The sequence below is a fragment of the Acipenser ruthenus genome, chromosome 6 (assembly GCF_902713425.1).
Source record: "Acipenser ruthenus chromosome 6, fAciRut3.2 maternal haplotype, whole genome shotgun sequence".
Classification (NCBI taxonomy): Eukaryota; Metazoa; Chordata; class Actinopteri; order Acipenseriformes; family Acipenseridae; genus Acipenser; species Acipenser ruthenus.
The window spans coordinates 23718545-23737298 of record NC_081194.1 but is presented as its reverse complement, the minus strand read 5'-3'; the positions used below and the strand labels follow the sequence as shown (position 1 = coordinate 23737298).

Sequence of the window (18754 nt, the reverse complement as noted above, 5' to 3'; positions counted from 1 at the left end):
AACATAACATTTTGGTGTATGAAAAATGTATAAAATATCTTGATAATATATTTTTAATATGTTCTATTTAATTCAAGAATGATGTTGGGAAAATATAAGATTCATACATTTCTTATTATATATTAAAATATATTTTTGTTTCATATGGGTTAGTGTTTCATTTTATTGTATATTGTATTTGCTGGGTGCAGTGCATCAGCGTTCTCTCTAAGGATAAAATGTGCACATTTTTTCGCAATAACTGGAAACAACCTTCAGACTCAGCTTACTAACTTTCGCAAGTTTTTATCATAAATATCAACCTTAAAATCGAGACTCCAACATGCAAAGCATTAACATAAGCATATTTGTGTCTGTCTTGCAGCTGATTCTCTGATTTCCCTCTGTAAAAATGCATGTTACATTCATGCAGAGCTCACAGGATGGGCAAAGCAGGCGTCTGGTGATTCTGTCTCTACGGAGAGTGCTGCTATGTGCTGCTTGGTGCTGCTCATGAATTTTGCAATTTTGAACTCGAACAGTGAAGCACAATCTTTCTGCATTATTTAGAAATGTAAATACTCTGGTAAACAAATACAAATCACAATATTTTGACGATTTTTGTTTTAATTTCCCATTTTAAAAAACGACCATTTCAGAAATATCATCATCTCAAGCGTTTTGAAACTGGTAAATGTGTAATCAAAATATTACAGTCTAAAATACACATTTAAGTGTATAATATAGTAAGTGAAGAAGACATACCATGGCATTTTTTTTTTGCAAGTTGAGTTTATTCATTGTGTGACTTCACTCACGTGTATCTGCTGAAACTCAACATGGCAGCTGCACCAACGAAGAAAAAAAATGCAATGTTTCATTAAAAAAGGCAGAGCTAAAAAAAATCTGTGTTTATATGAGTTTTGCTGTCATTCCATTGATAATGTATGAGTCAATACCATTCAAAGATCATATTGCCAGTCGTGGACACGTAGAGAACAAGCAAGCAAATAAGACGGCAGCAATGGCAAAGCACAGCATTCTTCTACGCTGAAAACTAAGGTACTGTAACTGCGCTCAAGCGGGGCTTTAATTGCTAATTATTGTTTAGTTTATTTCTTTCCATGCTACCTGCCTTTAATAAAGCTATAATTAGCAGTAGTAAACCATTGTCATATCTTAATTACATTGTATTACCCGATGACGAAGAAACAAGCTCAAAGCTATTTTTCTAGCTATACATTCCTTAAGGCGGTTCTACAATAGACGCAACCAAATAATTTAGAAGTGACTGGAATGTATGGGTGTGTCTACACCACCTGCGAGCGTTGCGAGCAGTCAGTCTGGGTGAAGCAAGCGACTCCACAGGAATAGAACTGTGTTCCATTTTTCCTGCGCATCGCAGGCGACTAGAGTGAAATGCAACAATCAAAATGGTCTAAAGCAGGGGTCTCCAATCCTGCTCCTGGAGGGCCGGTGTCCCTCCTGGTTTTTGTTCCAACTGTACCCTAAATTACTTAATTGGACCAATCAAGTTTCTAATATGCACTTCACTGGTCTAAAGTGAAACGGACCAATCAGAAGCAAAGTCAGTAATATCAGTAAACTTGACACAGGTCATCACAAATACGCAATAAACATGAAAGACGAGAAATTGATTCAGAAAGTGCAGCAGTAGCCTGTGCTCTATGGTTGTTCATTAAATTCCCAGACAACAGTAAAAAGGACAATGCCTGGCAGAACATTTCAGGCATAATTACTAGTATGTCTGGTGTGTGAATTTAACACTAGAAGCCCCGTGGCAGTCATTTTGGCAGTTTTTGGTTTTAAAATGTAATTTTCTCCAGTTGTGTAACACATATGGGGCTGTGCGTTCATGTACCTTTCTGTCCGTATGTATTAAATATTCTCATAAAGCATGAAACGCGGGAGTGCAGAAATAAAGGAGATATATTACATTATACCTAAAAGCTCCGGGAGCAGTCACATTGACGGCCACACAGAAAACAATTGTATTGTGATTATACAGAACGGTAGTCTACTTTATTACTTTTATTTACTAGTCCACAATGTGTTTAGCTGTAAAGTCTCTACTCTCTGCCTGAGTGAATGACTTTTGAAAGGCTGGTGCCTGCTTGCCATCTGCGCTGCTTTGGTCAGTCAATTAGCATCAGGACTAGTGAAAATAAATACCAGAGACCGTGGAGTTTTACAATGCAACAAAATATGGAGTTGATGTTCTGGATCAGATGGCACGGAAGTATTCCACGAAAGCTGGCTCCCGACGGTGGCCTGTTCAGGTGTTTTACAATGTATTGGACCTAGCAGCCATCAACTACTGGGTACTTTACAAAGAATGCACGGAGAAGAATTTACCAAGGAGAGAATATATTTTACAGTTAGCACAGGAACTTCACAAGAAGCATTTGGAACAGAGGGAGATTGCCAAGCCACAGCTGAAGCTGGCAACCATGCTGAGAGCCGCAAGAGACACCAATGCCAGGTTGGCAAGTGCAATAAAAACAATATATATATATATATATATATATATATATATATATATATATATATATATATATATATATATATATATATATATATATATATATAATATGCTTCGGTTGTTCAGATGTTTATGTGATGTACTTAATAAAAAAAAAAAACTAATTACATCCTACTGTTTCTCTTTTCGTTATACTATTTATAGTGATTTGAATACAGCCGTCAGAAAGACTGCTGCGGGGCTTCTAGGTATGAGTTATATCTCCGGTCCTTCTAGTGTTAATTAATATACTGGGGGAGGGGCTTTTATAATAGTAAAAAAAACTATTGGAGGCTTTGAGTAAATTGTTGATGCACATAATGCATCAGAGTAGAAAAATGCAACATGTCACAATTGCACAGCAGTGTATGCGGATAGGGTCACGTGAAAGTTTCTGGACTTAAAATGTTCACCTTTGATGTAGATACAAAATTCGCTCCATTTTGCTCGCTTCGCTCGCCTGCAGTGTAGAACACCCTTCAAAGGATGTGTAGTCACTACACTACACATAAAGACATTCTGTCTGGAGATACACCTCTTGTTAAATTTAGCAAATAACAAGGCAGAATTAGCAAAGAAACAATTGGGAGGATTAATTATGCATTGTTATCAGTGTTTCATTTTTATCCTGGTTATTGTAATGCCAGTAAAACACTAAACTTGTACTTTACACAGCATTACTCTCACATAACATTGCTGGACTGTTACTAAACTGTTTTATATTTTTTATTGTTATTGTAATACCAGCAATAAGATAAACAGGTCTTTTCAAAACACCTTCATTTGTAGACTGAACTGCATTGTTAGAGGAAGACTGTAAATATGATTCTCACAACAGTGCTGGACGTTTGTTGTCTGAACTGTTGTAATATAATTCTTAGGTTTTCCTGCTTACTTTAATGCCAACAAGAGCCAAGTGATGTCTATAAACATTATGACAGGTTTGAAGTGTCTTCAGGTGCTTTAGTTACTGTTACAGCAATAAGTCTTATTAAAAATGTTTTGACTTTAATAAAAAAAATAAAAAAAATAAATGGAATTGGCCATTTTTGAAAAACGGAATTTGCTATTCCCAAAAATGGAAAATCAGTAGCCCTATGGTTACAATTGAAGGCAGTGCAGAGGCCAGTGTTTTATACAGCAGTTTAAAGCAATTTTATGCAGTCCACCAGTTAAGCATGCAGTCTGTATCTATGATAACTGACAGGGCTGCATTTATGATAAGATCTCAGACAGGCTTCATAAAAGGTAAATATATGCTCTATTCTATTCTATATATATACCGTATTTCTTCGAACTTAAGACGTGCTTTTTTAACCATTATTTGCTTCTCAAAAATATCCTGCGTCTTAAATTCAAGTACAGTATAGTGATGCCTATATTAAAATTGTCAACAAAAGACGCGACTATCCGAGCACACAAACCGCAACAGCAACTGACTACTGTGAAGACAAACCAAGCTTCCTGAGGAATTCCAATTGAAACGTTTACAATTTCAGAAACAGTACCAGCTTGGACAGATTGGAAATGCTGATCAGACCCCTGTATATATTTCGACATGACAAGCAATACCACAGTTAATGCTGTTGTGGTTGCTGGGTTACATGTTGCTTGATGCCGTGGAGTGTTGTGTCGTGCTTGCTGTTGCCAGGTTGTAGGATGCCATAAGTGAGTTGTGGTATGTGTACGATAGAGAAGCCATCTTAAGTATTATACAGCGCGCAGCATGAAAAACGAGCTCCGTGGTTAATCTACAACAACACTGTTTCATGTCAGTTTTGTACGATACAACAGTGTAACTGAGGTTGTATCTTTGTAAATGCAAATTTATTTAAGAACATAAGAACGTTTACAAACGAGAGGAGGACATTCGGCCCATCTTGCTCGTTTGGTTGTTAGTAGCTTATTGATCCCAGAATCTCATCAAGCAGCTTCTTGAAGCTTCAACAACATTACTGGGGAGTTGGTTCCAGACCCTCACAATTCTCTGTGTAAAAAAGTGCCTCCTATTTTCTGTTCTGAATGCCCCTTTATCCAATCTCTATTTGTGACCCCTGGTCCTTGTTTCTTTTTTCAGGTCGAAAAAGTCCCCTGGGTCAACATTGTCAATACCTTTTAGAATTTTGAATGTTTGAATCAGATCACCACGTAGTCTTCTTTGTTCAAGACTGAAGAGATTCAGTTCTTTTAGCCTGTCTGCATACGACATGCCTTTAAAACCTGGGATAATTCTGGTTGCTCTTCTTTGCACTCTTTCTAGAGCAGCAATATCCTTTTTGTAACGAGGTGACCAGAACTGAACACAATATTCTAGGTGAGGTCTTACTAATGCAGTGTAGAGTTTTAACATTACTTCCCTTGATTTAAATTCAACACTTTTCACAATATATCCGAGCATCTTATTGGCCTTTTTTTATAGCTTCCCCACATTGTCTAGATGAAGACATTTCCGAGTCAACATTTTATGTTTTATTTTTTTCCTCAAATTGAGGGTGGTAAATTTGGTCTGCGTCTTAAATTCTAGGCCGTCTTAAATTCGAAGGAATCAGCCACAATAAATGTATTGTTTAAATTTAAAGCAAATTGTAAAATTGTTGTGATACTTGTGTTGGAATATTGTTTCAAAATTGTATAATGCAATAAAAATAATATATTAAAAGGGTTAATGCGTGGCCGAAGGTTTCTCACTGAGAATTTAGAAAGTCACAAAAATGACTGCGCCTCAATATGCAAGTCCAAACAGTTGTGTTAGTGCAAGTGCGTCAGTCCTTAGGAAAGTAGATTGGTAGCAACAAGTGGACTCGCTCTCTGCACTTCTCCGCAACAGGAAACAAGTCCAACAGTTGAAATTATAAGGTTAAAAACATATTTTATTAAATGACAGGCAAAATGCAAATGCTTCAGTCCTTTAGACTATCATAAGATGTTTTTAACCTTATAATTTCGACTGTTGGACTTGTTTCCTGTTGCAGAGAAGTGCAGAGAGCGAGTCCACTGAGAATTTATCCTTTCTCAGTCAAAATGGCAAGTTTCTCAGTATCTAAAAAGCTTAGAGGGTACACTGCAGTGCATACAGTGCTTGGATGTGTGTGTGTGTGTGTGTGTGTGTGTGTGTGTGTGTGTGCCAGGGCACGCAGGTTTGGAAGGGGGGTTATTGTTTACAAGCATAGTAGTCTAAATTCTGACAAAGCAGTGTATTGAGCTTAGCACTAAAGCAAAGCTATTTTGTAAAATTGAAAGAAATATACTTACAGTTATTAAAATCTTTTTCCACAGCTCTGAACTCGTCAGTAATGTACATTTCCAGCATATTCCTTTAAAACAAATGTAAAAAACAAATATTAACTTAGTTAATTGTAAAACAGATAGAGGGAGAAAAAAAAGCAACAGTGTCAGTGTGGAGGACATGCTGTACGTACTTCAAAAAAAGGAAAAAAAGTACTGTTGATAAATGACTAATAATTACATAATGCTAAAATGGAAATAATAAAACCACTTGGTCAGCCTTAATTATAAGAACATAAGACTTACTTATGAAAGTAAGGGAAAAGATCTGTAAATAGTGTCCTCAATTCTTCTTTGCTTATCTCACCACTTCTGTCCTACAAAAAGTAAATGAACACATCTGTTGTAAAACAACATTATTTTTTTTTACTATTACATCACGATATTAAGATCAACCACAGATTAGACCGTTAAAACGGAACCCTTTAAATGTACCTAAATGGTACAGCAACAGCACATCAAAGGCAACAAGTATAATACAATGATTATGAGGTAAACTTGGATATACAGTGTTCCCCAGCTATTCTTCTATTTGAGTTGCACATAAAAAAATGTGACATGCTAAAAACAGTAAATTAGTCAAGGGAATGGAAGACCATTCAAAATGAATTAATACTAAAGCTACTTTTAAAAACAAGAACCTTTTTAATTCGTCATAAAATTAGTTAAATTAATCCTTGCGGCAACAAGGTGTTCAGAAATAATGTTTTTGATAAGAATTGCTTATAAATATGGTAATCACCACTGCGTATGCTGAAAATTTTAGTAATAGTAACAATATTAATGTATAACTTTAAAAACCTATAAAAGTCATCAAAAACTATTTGACGATCTTATCCAAAATGTTTGTTTGCTTGACTTTGTTCATTCAAGTATGAATATTTATAAATGATGGAAAACCACCTTATCATAATGATCAAACTTTTTCCTGGCTTCAGCGATGTGATTTGGAGATAATTCCTAGAAGGATGAAACAAAATAGGTAGCAATAAAACCGTTAGGTGGTATAGGTAAGAAAAAGAAAATGGTTGTATTACAGTAAAATACTGTATATTCTACTTTTATAATACACATAATTCCAAGCTTCAACAATTAGGGTTACATTTTTAACTTTTACAATATGTTAGTGGTCACTTTATATATAAAATGTTAAGCTTCATGATATTTTAGCAAGCAAATAAGCAAATAAGTTTGCCGAGGACATAAATAAAGTAGGCTACAATGACCTGCCTTCATTACGAATGACAAGGGACAGGTTCATCAAAATTGGATAAGTGAAAAATCAAAATGAACTTATGAACCAAGTGTCATCCATATGTATGGAAGTTTCGACTATATACCTGTTACCAGTGATAATAATGTTTTGAGCTACAAGAATGTCACTTATAAAAGGAACACATTTATAAGTGTTAAACATAAAATACATTAAATAAACGTTTAAACAAAACATCTTAAAAAATGATCATCAGTCTGCAAGATGAAGTTGAAAAACCTTGTGCAATGTTGCATAAAAAAAGATAACATTAATTATAACAGAATAAAATCATACAGACAAAAAGGCAAGAATGTCTAACAATTGGTTTGGGAAATGTAGGACAGAATCATATTTTGCAGCAGGAAGTTGAAATGAGGAAATTGGCAACACACATTTTATTCAGAGAGAAAATGTTAAGAGAGACAGAAAGGCAATCCCCAATAAAGATTTAATACCTTAGGAATATGTACAGCCCGATCACCCTGCAGTTGAAAATGAAGAGAACATGTATAGTAAGATAATAAACATAAACCTACATTCATCTATTAAATGATATAATACATAGTATCAAAGTTAAAAAACAAAATCAAGTTGAACAGATTTTGACCGAGTTCATGTATATGTGCATACATAAAAAACTACCTTCTAAACATTTTGTGGAAGTATTATTTAATAGGACACAAAATTAGGAACATGGTAAAGACGGGACTGAGCTGTTCACATTACATCATTTACTTCCTTTTGCATTGAATTTAGTTCTTGATTTATTATATAAAATGTGTACAAATAATCAAGTTCTACAGTCCAGCCTTTATAGATTTAACTATGCAGAGTAAATGGGATACCTCCCTACATCATAAGAACAGGATATTGTTTGTTAAATGTCTAGCTGCAATGGGGATCTGCTCAAGAGGTACCTCTGCAAAACTGGAGCCTCTATCTTTGTGGCGACCCCTCTTCATTAATTCCAACAGCAGCGGTGCCCCTTTGGTTGCCTCTGTCTCCAGAATTCCCAGCTCTCTGGCTACAGCATCTCGGCTTTCCAATCCATTCAACTGAACTCAAACACACATAAGAGTAAGCAGGGAAAGAAACATTGTATTTACAATCAAAAGATTTGCTCCGAATATGCTTCTACTGTACTAAATCTGATACAAAACACTACCGCCCTCTACACACAGACCTCATTAATCGAGCCCTGGGTGAATCCTGAGGCTATGCTGCCTCCTGGTGGTCCATTTTATTTAATCTTTGTACACACATTTATGTCCTTTTAAGTTTTTTTTAGACTTTTCGAAAACTAAGACATTTCGCAAAGCTTGCAAATTTTACATAGTTGCATGAATATTTCATTTGAAGGCTGTGCATCTACCTGCCACCAGGTTCATTCATGGCTTGGAGTATGCAGATTCACAGTCTCACAGTGGTGAAGTTATTCAATATAAAACCATTATTCTGTTTCGGGAATGAATCTCGCTACCTCAGCTCAACTAAAAGTTTACCATATATTTCCATGCAAACTGGCATTTAATCATTTCAACCTTAATAAAAATATTGCTAGTATAAAGGTTTGCATTTTGTACCAGATTTACATTTTTAAAACTGTAATGGATCATTTTGATAGGGAAATAAAATAAAACATGTGGAACTGGCAACATGTCGGCGGGTTACAGAAGCATTTAAAAAAAATGTTTACAGTCTAAGCATGTACTTCTTTTTTAAACAGAAAGATTGACTATAAAACGTACTGTGTTTATTTCAGGCTGAAAAACTGCCATTGTGAAGTCCAGGTTAAAAAACTGCAAAAAATCAGACAGAAGACTGGCCACCAATCGTCCTGCAGTTTTAAAATAAAAATGTTAGTAACATACACCCCCTGCTGTAAATATAAAACCAGAACAGACACTATTTTGAAAAAGTAAATTGCCAAGACCTATATCCAGCATATAGACAGAGAGAAGCCGCCACACACCACCCAATTCTAATACTCTCAATAACTTGGTCTAAAGAACGTCCTTAGCAAGGTCCATTACAGTTGGTTATGTGGTTATCTAGGTGTGGACTGACTGGGTCTCCGCCGACATTCCTCCGAGCAGGAGATAAATACATTAATATTGAAGTCACTGACCTGCTACATAACTATAAACTTAATTACAGGAAGCATAACATTTTTCATTATCATCAAAATGAGACTAAAGGCTATTTGTATAGCCAAACTGGTCTGCATACACTATTGCAAGCACAGGGCATTCTCACAAACTGCTGGTAAAGAAAACCGATACAGACGTTGTGCTTAATATCTAAACTTACCATCTTTTGTGTTTAAAAACTTTTTCAAGCTTTCGTTAAACAAAGGAGTTTTGTTCTGCAAATAAAAAAAAAAATGTATAACATTATAAAAGTATACGAATGATAAGCAAAATGTTTGTCACACCAATTCTTTGTAAAATGATTTCAATCTGGACAACTGAAAATAAAAATGATTGTCAGCAACAAAGCAAGATTTAGGTTTTACCTACATGGTTAAAGATTTAACAAACTTAAAATAGTTCTCTTACCTCTACTTTTTCCTGTTCTTCCAAAGCTAGAAACACAGCTGCTCGGAGTTCTGCCTAAAGAAGAAACATTTCATTATTTGTGGTAAAGCCCAATACATTTCTGAACTGCAATTAAATAAAACTAACTAGTCTAGTCCATTAGTCTAAGGCCCTATCCACACTATGCTTTTAAACCGTATTAGTTGTCTTTAAACTGGCTTAAAAAGTGCTATATACTGTTAGCGTCTACACTACGCAGAGTTTAATACCATACTCGAGAACCGGACTCAAGACCACCTCATGGGGTAGTCTTGATCCGGTTCTAAATGAGATTGCATCAGGTAGTGCAGTTTAACGGCAGTGTGGACACTGCAATATCAAACTACAATTTTTGTATATCCTCCAGTATCCGGGTGAAGGGCGTGTCCAACACTGCACTGATAGATAAGGGATCCACCGTCACCCTGGTCAGGCCTGACATCTTCCAGGGGGCCGGCATGACCAGCCGGGCTAAAGTGGCATCCATGGCGGTGCAACTACGTGACGGTGACGGGACAACTATCCCAGATGTGAGGGAGAGGGCTACTGCACCTGGGGGAGACTGCCTTCGACCAGGAGGCGAGATGGCAGCTGGATCTAGCGAGAGGGACAGTGACCTTCTGAGCGAGGCTGTCGCTCCTTCTAGATGCACCGACCACCACCCCCAGCGCAAATGTAAGCCCTTTCAAGGGCTCCTGCGAATTGAGTCAACAAGGGGTGAAGCACCGGCGAAAAGCCAGAGCAGCGGCTGCCGTCATCGCAGCCAGTCTCCCCTGCCCCACCCGGCAAGAGCCAATCCCAACTGGCCAATCCCCACCCAGTCGGGAACCACTCCACCGGCTGTTCCTGTTCCGACGCAGGGGGGCTGTGGAGATCATCCAGGAGATGCGGGGGGTGGTGGTGATTGAGCTGTCCAACAGCTCCTGGGCCACACCTGTAGTACTAGTCAGCAAAAAAGACGGGAGTCTGCACTTCTGTGTGGACTACCAGGAAGGACGCCTACAGCTTCCCTGCATCGCCGGGTCATCCTGGTTCAGCTCCCTTGACCTGCGGAGTAGCTACTGGCAAGTGGAGCTCACCCCTTATGCCAAACCAAAGACCGCATTCTCCACCACACAAGGCCTCTGGCAGTACAATGTACTGCTGTTCAGATCGTGCAACGCCCAGGCCACATTCAAGCGGCTGATGGAGAAGGTACTGGACGGCATCCCCAGACAGGTATTTGTGGTGTACCTAGACGACCTGCTGGTACACAGTCCTACCTTCTCAGAAGCCCTGCTCCACCTTCAGCAGGTGCTGCAGAGGATCCAGTCTGCCGGACTGCAACTGCACCCAGACAAGTGCCACCTGTTCCGACGCAAAACCACCACCAGGTCAGCGAAGAGGGCATCACCACCGACCCAGGGAAAATCTCTGCCCTACAGCAGTGGCCCATCCCGGCCAGCACAAGGCAAGTGTGAACCAGGTTGGTGAACCAATGGAGAGGATGGCCATTGATGTCATGGGCCCTTTCCCCACCTTCAAACAGGGGTAACTGGTTTGTTTTGGCAGTGGTAAACTTCACAAAGTGGCCACTTTCAGCCTGGGGAATTGGTGTGGGTTTACAGCCCCCAAGTGGGTGAGGTGGGCTATCAGGTGCAACTTTGCGCCCTGCTGACTTTTTGAGGACAAAAAGTCTACAATATAGTTAAAAAGAAACAGGTTTAACGTAATCTGTTCAAGTTTACCAATAGTGAAATGAAAACCTAGAACGGACCTAAAATAAGAAAATTTAGACTGCTGATCACATCAAACATGATAATGAAAAAGCAGCATGAAGCAAGCATCTTATGACCACACAACCGCGATTTTGCAGTTTAGTTTTGTCAATTAATTTAAGATTGATGAAAAATGAAACTACGATCAGACATACGTTTTTTGGTTTGGATACCCAGCTGTTAGAATATAAATAACTTGATATTTTCATTTATTTCTAAATATACAGTTTTAACCAAGTGTCAACTGGTTTGACAACGTACAACAAGAACCACAGCCCTATACAGTAATCGGTTAGTTTTCAGTGCGAGTGCACCAGGAAACCCCGAGGATCCAACCGCGGCCTTAGTAAACAAACTGCACCACGTCTATTAATAAAGCAAGAGATTCATAAAACACTTGAATATGTTATTTGTACAATTAAAACGATTGTAAATGTACCTTTAATTTATTGAGGACCCAGCTATTTTCCAAGTTTTGTATCAGCAGGTCCCGAAGCTCAGTATCTTCTTCTGCGGCAGACATCTTTGCCAAGACAATTACAGACTCTGCTAGCTGCTTATTCGGCACTACACATTCAGCATATAGCTCAGAACCTTTTTTTTTTCAAAAACGTAGAGTTTATATTAAGTGAAACATTAAGTATAATAACTACTTTTTGTGTTTGTTTTTCTGTGTTACATATACGCAAATAAAGAAAAGGGCTGATGTGTCGAATGGTAAAATGTGAACAACAACCAGTCGAGTTTTATACAAACGGTTTATGGGAAAATCAATGATATGAAAAAACGGTTAAGACAATGATGTCATAGCTAGGCAGAACTCAAACAGAGGCGAGTGCTTGGAGCCCAGAAATGATCTTTTGTTCAAATTGCATATGTGAATAGAGTGTCAATTAATACATTTTGCAGGTACTTTTCAATGATTACTATAGTCCTGCCAAGTTGGAAAAAAGGCTGGAGACTCTCGACAGTGAATGCAAAATACCTGCAAAATTAATTATTATTAAATAATCGTTATTATTTAACGATTATTAATTATTATTCTTAAATAATTTACCGTTATTAATTATTATTCTTAATTATTATTTAACGCTATTAATTATTATTCTTAAATAATCGTTTTAAAAATAGGCACAGTTTCAAAAAGGGGTTGGGTTAATACTGTATATAGGTTATTGTTACACCATGTGTTCAAATGATCGCACCTCTGCTGTGTGTTGCAATAATTAAACACTTTCAAAAATAATTGTAAGCGAAAATGCAGGCAAGAAGTGGTAATATATATATTTCTTTCATTATTTTTCTTAGTTTATTGCACCCCACAATTAAATCCGAAATGACATAGTAATTCTTTGGAGGAGCATGAATAAGTAAAGACGACAAACCAGGTTTTTTTTAATTTATTTATTTTAAATGTTTAAAAACAAAGAACATATGGTCAAGTAAAATGTATGTATCACACCAAAATATGTCACATGTAAAGAAACATTGGCAACTCCATATGGATGAAACTGTTATAATTTGTTTTATTCTACATATTAAAAAAAAGGCCAGGCATTCACACCTTCACTAGGGCATCAAAGTATAACAAGAATCACAAATACATACAATTACAGATAAATAAATGGCATTTAGGCAGATTCATACAAAAACACAAATACATACAAAAATGAACTTTCAAAAATACAAATAAATGAAAAAAGGAAGAAAAATAAACATTGCATAAAAATTAAGTTGAAATTCATCATTAAGTCAAAAAGTGCATAATTAAAAAATCTGTCTCGGAATCAGACAACTGTGATATAGTACTTGCAAACATAACTTTGAGGTCTATTAGATATATGAAGCATAACAAAATTTAAAGAAACACATATATGTATATGACAGAATTACAAAATTAATTTCAAGTTGTCATATAATTAGGGCCGTAGCCAGCCATGAGAAATGACCACTTGCCCATTTCATTCATACACACAATGTCCACTGTGTATTGATGGCCTGGGTCTCAGGATGCCGGCTGTGGCGACACTGCAGAAGGACCTACATGTATTATAAGGCTGTGACAGAGAGCAAATTAATCCGAATCAATAATCTCCCTTCCGACCTGTGAGGGCACTGTACAACAGGAACTGTGTGCCTCGTACTGAATGGTTGGGCAGTTCATTCCAGGTCGGAAGCCGGTCATTCAGGAAGGGGGTGGAGTTACGGTACCAGGAGTCATCGCCCTAGTATGGTGAGCAAAGTGTCAGTCATGAATTGGAGGAGACGTGATTGAACTAGCTATCAGAGGGAGCGGGGCTTAGGGTACTTTAGCAGGACGTGGCGCCGTACTGGTTCCTTTGTTGTGGTTAATGGGAGCTGTCGTTTGAGGCCAGCACACAAACCCGGACTGCACAAAGCACCACTGGCAACCTGCACCCCACTTGCATGTTAGTGTCTGTGTTATGTGTGTGTGTTTTTCTAAGTGTCATTTACATTCGGGACTGTAACCCTCCTTTTAGCACGGTGCAATACACATTGTTGTGTAGAGCCTGTGCAGTGTGGAGTAGTGGTTAGGGCTCTAGACTCCTGACCGGAGGGTTGTGGGTTCAATCCCCAGTGGGGGACACTGCTGTTGTACCCTTGAGCAAGGTACTTTACCTAAATTGCTCCTGTAAAAACCCAACTGTATAAATGGGTAATTGTATGTAAAAATAATGTGATATCTGTATAAAGTGAAATAATGTATAATCTTGTAACAATTGTAAGTCGCCCTTGATAAGGGCGTCTGCTAAGAAATAAATAATAATAATAATAATAATAATAATAATAATAATTGTTATTTAAAGAGTTGGTGGCACACAACCCAGCGAAATAAGGCTGTTTTGAACTGTGAACTGTCTTGACCTGAGCACTCAAACCACACTAACACGTGGTGTCAGATCAGGGAGATGGACATCGCAGCACTAACTACGCTGTTGCAAGCACTGGAGCACAGACGGGAGACAGAGGAGAGACAGAGGGATGAGAGATACACGGTGCTGATACAGAGGATCGGGCTCAGAAACGCACCCCAAGCATCAGCGATACCCGTGATGGTGCCCCCCAAGGCGCGGGCACAGAAGATGACGGCGGAGGATGACCCAGAGGCATGCTTCGAGCGGTTGGCCACCACTGCACAATGGCCAAAGGAGTACTGGGCCAGTCAACTGGGCCCCTGTCTGAGTGGGGAAGCTCAGGCAGCATACCAGGCCATGGCTAACGAGGAGGCTAGCCAGTACGACCTAGTTAAACAGGACATCCTCCAATGCCTTAACATCACGGGGGAAACACACCGGGTGCGGTTCCAAGAGTACCGGAGGCAATGGGTGACCCGCCCCAGGGTGGTCGTCCAGAGGTTGTGTGACCATATGCTGCACTGGCTCAGCCCCGTGCAGAAGACCGGGGCACAGATGGGCGAGGCAATGGTCCTTGAGCAGTTCTGCCATGTGGTCGGCACCAAAACTAAAAAATGGATAGGGTACAACAACCCAGACACCCTAGAGGCCGCCGTCAAATTGGCAGAAGATTTCGAAGACTCCCGGGTCTCTACAGACCGGATTACTGACCCCTCTTTTTCCACTAACCAGCTGTGGATCAGTGCCATCACCACCACCCCCTCTTCCTCCCCTGGGACCCCCAGACCACCGACCCCAATGGGCTGACCCACCTCCTTACCATGGAGCAGCGGTTGGCCCCCAGCTTGGGTAGATTTAATACCCCCGACCCGCTGACTTATCAGCAGCGGGACAGACACCTAACCCCAGTGCCTTCTGCCCGCTTGTGCCCCTCGGCAATGGAGTGCAATGTGGCAACGTGCTATCTGCCATCTGAAGCAGGTAAGAAACGGGGAAATGGTTGGGAGGGGCCTTGTATCATTGATGTGGTGGTCAGTAATGTGAGTACCCAGGCTTAGACTTTAATTCAGTCAGTTCTCTTGGACGGTGTGTCATGGCAGCCACAAGGCAAGGTGGCAACCTCCTGTATCCATGGAGACACGGTAACATACCCCACACTAAAAGCATACGTGTCAAAAGGTCAGACACAGCACCACCTCACAGTGGGGGTGGTGGAAGGGCCGGTACTGGCCACAGTATAGACAATTCATCCAAAAGGCAGTCCCGACCGCACATGTAAACGTGGCAGATAAAAACGAAAGAGAAATGATTGGTAATGTTTTTCCCTTTCAAACTGAAATGTTTTCTCCTCTGTTCCGCCCTAGAAAAACAAATAAAGAGAGAAGGATGCGGAAATGGGAGGGAGCATTAATGAGACAAGGCTGGTGGGAGCCTGCTACAATGGTAACAAACGCCAGTCAAAGGGGGTCGGAACACAGTGTGACCGAGAGGGTGAGGTTACTGGGCCATCAAGGGCAGATGTTACTTCCTCCCCTCTCAATATACCGGACATGTGGCACTCAAGCGCGGACATAGTGTGGGGCCAAAATAACAACCCCTCACTAGTGCACACTTGGGGACAGGTCCGGTCTATTGAAGGTAAGGATGTTGAAGGCGCTGGGGCGCTAGTATATCCGCACTTCATTATCAAGGGGCAATTACTGTATAGGGTAAATCCTGCCATGGGCACAGGACAGCCTGTAACACAATTGATGGTACCCCCGTCGTGTCGGCCCGAGGCCATGAGGCTGGTGCATGACATCCCCCTTTGCAGGAGCCGACAAGACAATGGAACGCATATTGGCTTGATTTTATTGGGTAGGGCTTCATAATGAATTGTTGAAATTTTATAGCCCATGCCCAGACTGCCAGCGAGTAGCGCCGGGTCGAGTGCGCCCCACCTCTTTGGTCCCACTGCCAATTATTTCCACTCTCTTTGAGTGCACTGCAGTGGGCATAGTAGGCCCTTTGCTGCCTTCTGATTCTGGGTATATGCATATATTAATAGTGGTGTGTGGCAGAGCAGGGCTCTGCCCTTGTAAATATTGGCAGGGATGGGGTTAAATTCTCCTACCTGCCCAGGTTTATTGTATCAGGTGGGAATCATTAGTAATCAATTAACACCCAGACACCTGACATAAAAGGAGGCCTCAGCTCCTCAGTAGGGAGAGGTAGCTGAGGAAGCAAGGGTGGTTTTTTTTTTTTTTTTTTTTGATTAATTTTGCAATCCAGTGAAGGCAAAGCTCAGCCTGGAAGCCTTATTTCTGTAAGTTTTTACTTTGTGTTTATTGTTTGTGTTTAAGAACCTTTTGTTTGGCCCTCATGCCTGTTTATTTTGTGTTTTTTATTTAATAAAAGTATTTTGTTTGAACGGCAGTCTGTCTCTGGGCCTCATCCCTTGCGCCATCCTGTCACATGGTGGATTATGCAACGCGCTACCCGGAGGCAGTTACACTAGTCCACTAGTGCCGCTGCAATAGCCAAGGAACTAGTGCAGATTATGTAGAGAGTAGGGATCCCCAAAGAGATACTGACTGATCATGGAACTTTCTGTCTCAAACACTACAGCAGCTGTACAAAATATTAAAAATATGTCCCATCTGGACATCTGTTTATCATCCACAGACGGACGGTTTGGAGGAACGTTTTAACCAAACATTAAAGCAATCATTTTGAGTGCGAACAGCCAATCAGCTTCCAGATCTAGCGGGCTTGTATTTTGTGTAAATGTCTGCTGGAATGTTGAAATGCTTAACTGTGAATTAAATTTTAAATCAATCTGTGCATAAGTACCGGCTTTTCCCCTTAACATTCTAATCTACAACTAATCTGATAACATAAAAGCTATCATTCCAAAACATATCAATACTGGAGTGGGTAAATTTGCTATCCTCCCTGACTACAAACAATCCAGCTGCTGAACATCTGCAACAACAAATCCCCAGCACTAAAACTAATAAAGAAAGACTTATCAACATACAGGAACATGAGCTTCAAAACTTGGAACTGCAAAAAAATGAACTAAGAACAAGGCAACAAACTAAATGGTCAGTATCTGTTTTTAAAAACTGGTTAGCTGAAAAGCACCATAAACAGAATTTGAAACAGATTACAGGACACTGTAATGAAGGCTCGATTCGCAGCTACTGGACAGCAAATCAACAGGAAAGACACGATTGGTCCACAATTCTGTCATCAGCTGGATCCAAACAACAGCCTCCCTCAAAACCAGCCAGTCAAACTGCCAACCCTGCTTCAGTTCTTTCTGCACCAGCCAATCCACTTCCTGCCAGCTTGAATGATGCCCTGCCTCCAACAAGAAGTTTCGAGTCCGACTATACTACATGGACTATTCAACAATTGTACAGTGAATTTACCTGGCAATGTCCAGGTAAATTATAATCAGAAAGAGTAAGAGACCCCAATAAATAAATATGTTAGCCAAATAATAACAATAAAAACCATTTTCTCTACGTGTGTGTCATTTTTTTATTCTAATTACGTTAGGTACTATTTTCCTTAGCGGAAGGTTACCCGGCGAAATATTAAAGTTTCTTTTAAAGAGAAAATAAAGAAATAAAGTTTTCTAATAGCGATACGGCTCTAGCGTGTGGTAGATGACTGTCACGACTAATGCGGCACAAGTCGTAGGCGAGGGTGCTAACGAAAGTCAAGGTCATCTACCACACGCTAGACAGGCACTATCGCTTAAATTATATATACTGTGTGTGTGTATATATATATATATAGAGTGTGTGGCAGACTAGGGGGAGGAAGCGAGGAAGATGTAGTCAAGGAGGGGCCAAAAGACTACATCCCCCAGGATGCCACGGGAGGGAGCCAGGATGGGGTTCACCTGGCTCTCATTATCAATGAAGGTCAGGTATAAAGCAGGACAGAAATGTTTGTTCAGGACGGTCTCCACTGTGTTTGAAATGAGGCTGTCATGGTGAAGAAACCTTTGCGGTTTTAGAGATACTGTGTGAACCTTTTTGTGTTTTGTGTATGTTTACAAGTGTTTTGTTCTAATCAGTAAATGGCTTAGCTGTCCGACGATAGTTAGGAACTGAAATTTAAGAAGTTTAGTAAGTACTGTACTCCATGTGTGAGTTAGATTTTTGTTTTGTCATTTCTTTTATTTCTGTAAATATTAAAACTGCACGTAAGTGCTATTCAAACACTGCAAATCTTGTGTCTGGGGCTACGAACCTAAAAATCTGTGAAATATTTCACTCTATATATTATATATGAAGGAGGTGTATAACTGCAGTGTACAAAAATGAAAGACAGAAAAAAAAATGAAGAGCTTGCTCTCTTAATGCCACACAACTCAAATGTTTGATGGTATGTCAGTCTTTCTTTTTGTACAGGGATCCCTTGATATATTTATCTATTTGACACAGAATTCCACATATCGTATTAGTAAAAAAGGGTTTATACAGCTA

At 39.5% G+C, this 18754-nt stretch overlaps 1 protein-coding gene across 5 annotated transcripts in view; it reads right to left on the bottom strand.

The window, feature by feature from the left end:
• Positions 1–12244, bottom strand: part of cep43 (centrosomal protein 43) — a 28174-nt gene extending 15930 nt beyond the window's left edge. For 2 of the 5 annotated variants that reach the window (XM_034019031.3, XM_059025274.1), the window contains exons 1-9: positions 11834–12242; positions 9620–9673; positions 9372–9426; positions 8810–8898; positions 7979–8116; positions 7517–7543; positions 6710–6766; positions 6053–6123; positions 5774–5835 (exon numbers count right to left, since the gene is read on the bottom strand). In XM_034019031.3, the coding sequence (XP_033874922.3) occupies positions 5774–5835; positions 6053–6123; positions 6710–6766; positions 7517–7543; positions 7979–8116; positions 8810–8898; positions 9372–9426; positions 9620–9673; positions 11834–11917 (637 nt within the window). In that variant the 5' untranslated portion in view covers positions 11918–12242. Of the gene's footprint in view, positions 1–5773; positions 5836–6052; positions 6124–6709; positions 6767–7516; positions 7544–7978; positions 8117–8809; positions 8899–9371; positions 9427–9619; positions 9674–11833 lie in introns of all 5 variants that reach the window. The other 3 variants (XM_059025273.1, XM_059025275.1, XM_034019033.3) reach the window with 3 other exon arrangements.
• Between the last annotated feature and the right edge of the window lie 6510 nt (positions 12245–18754).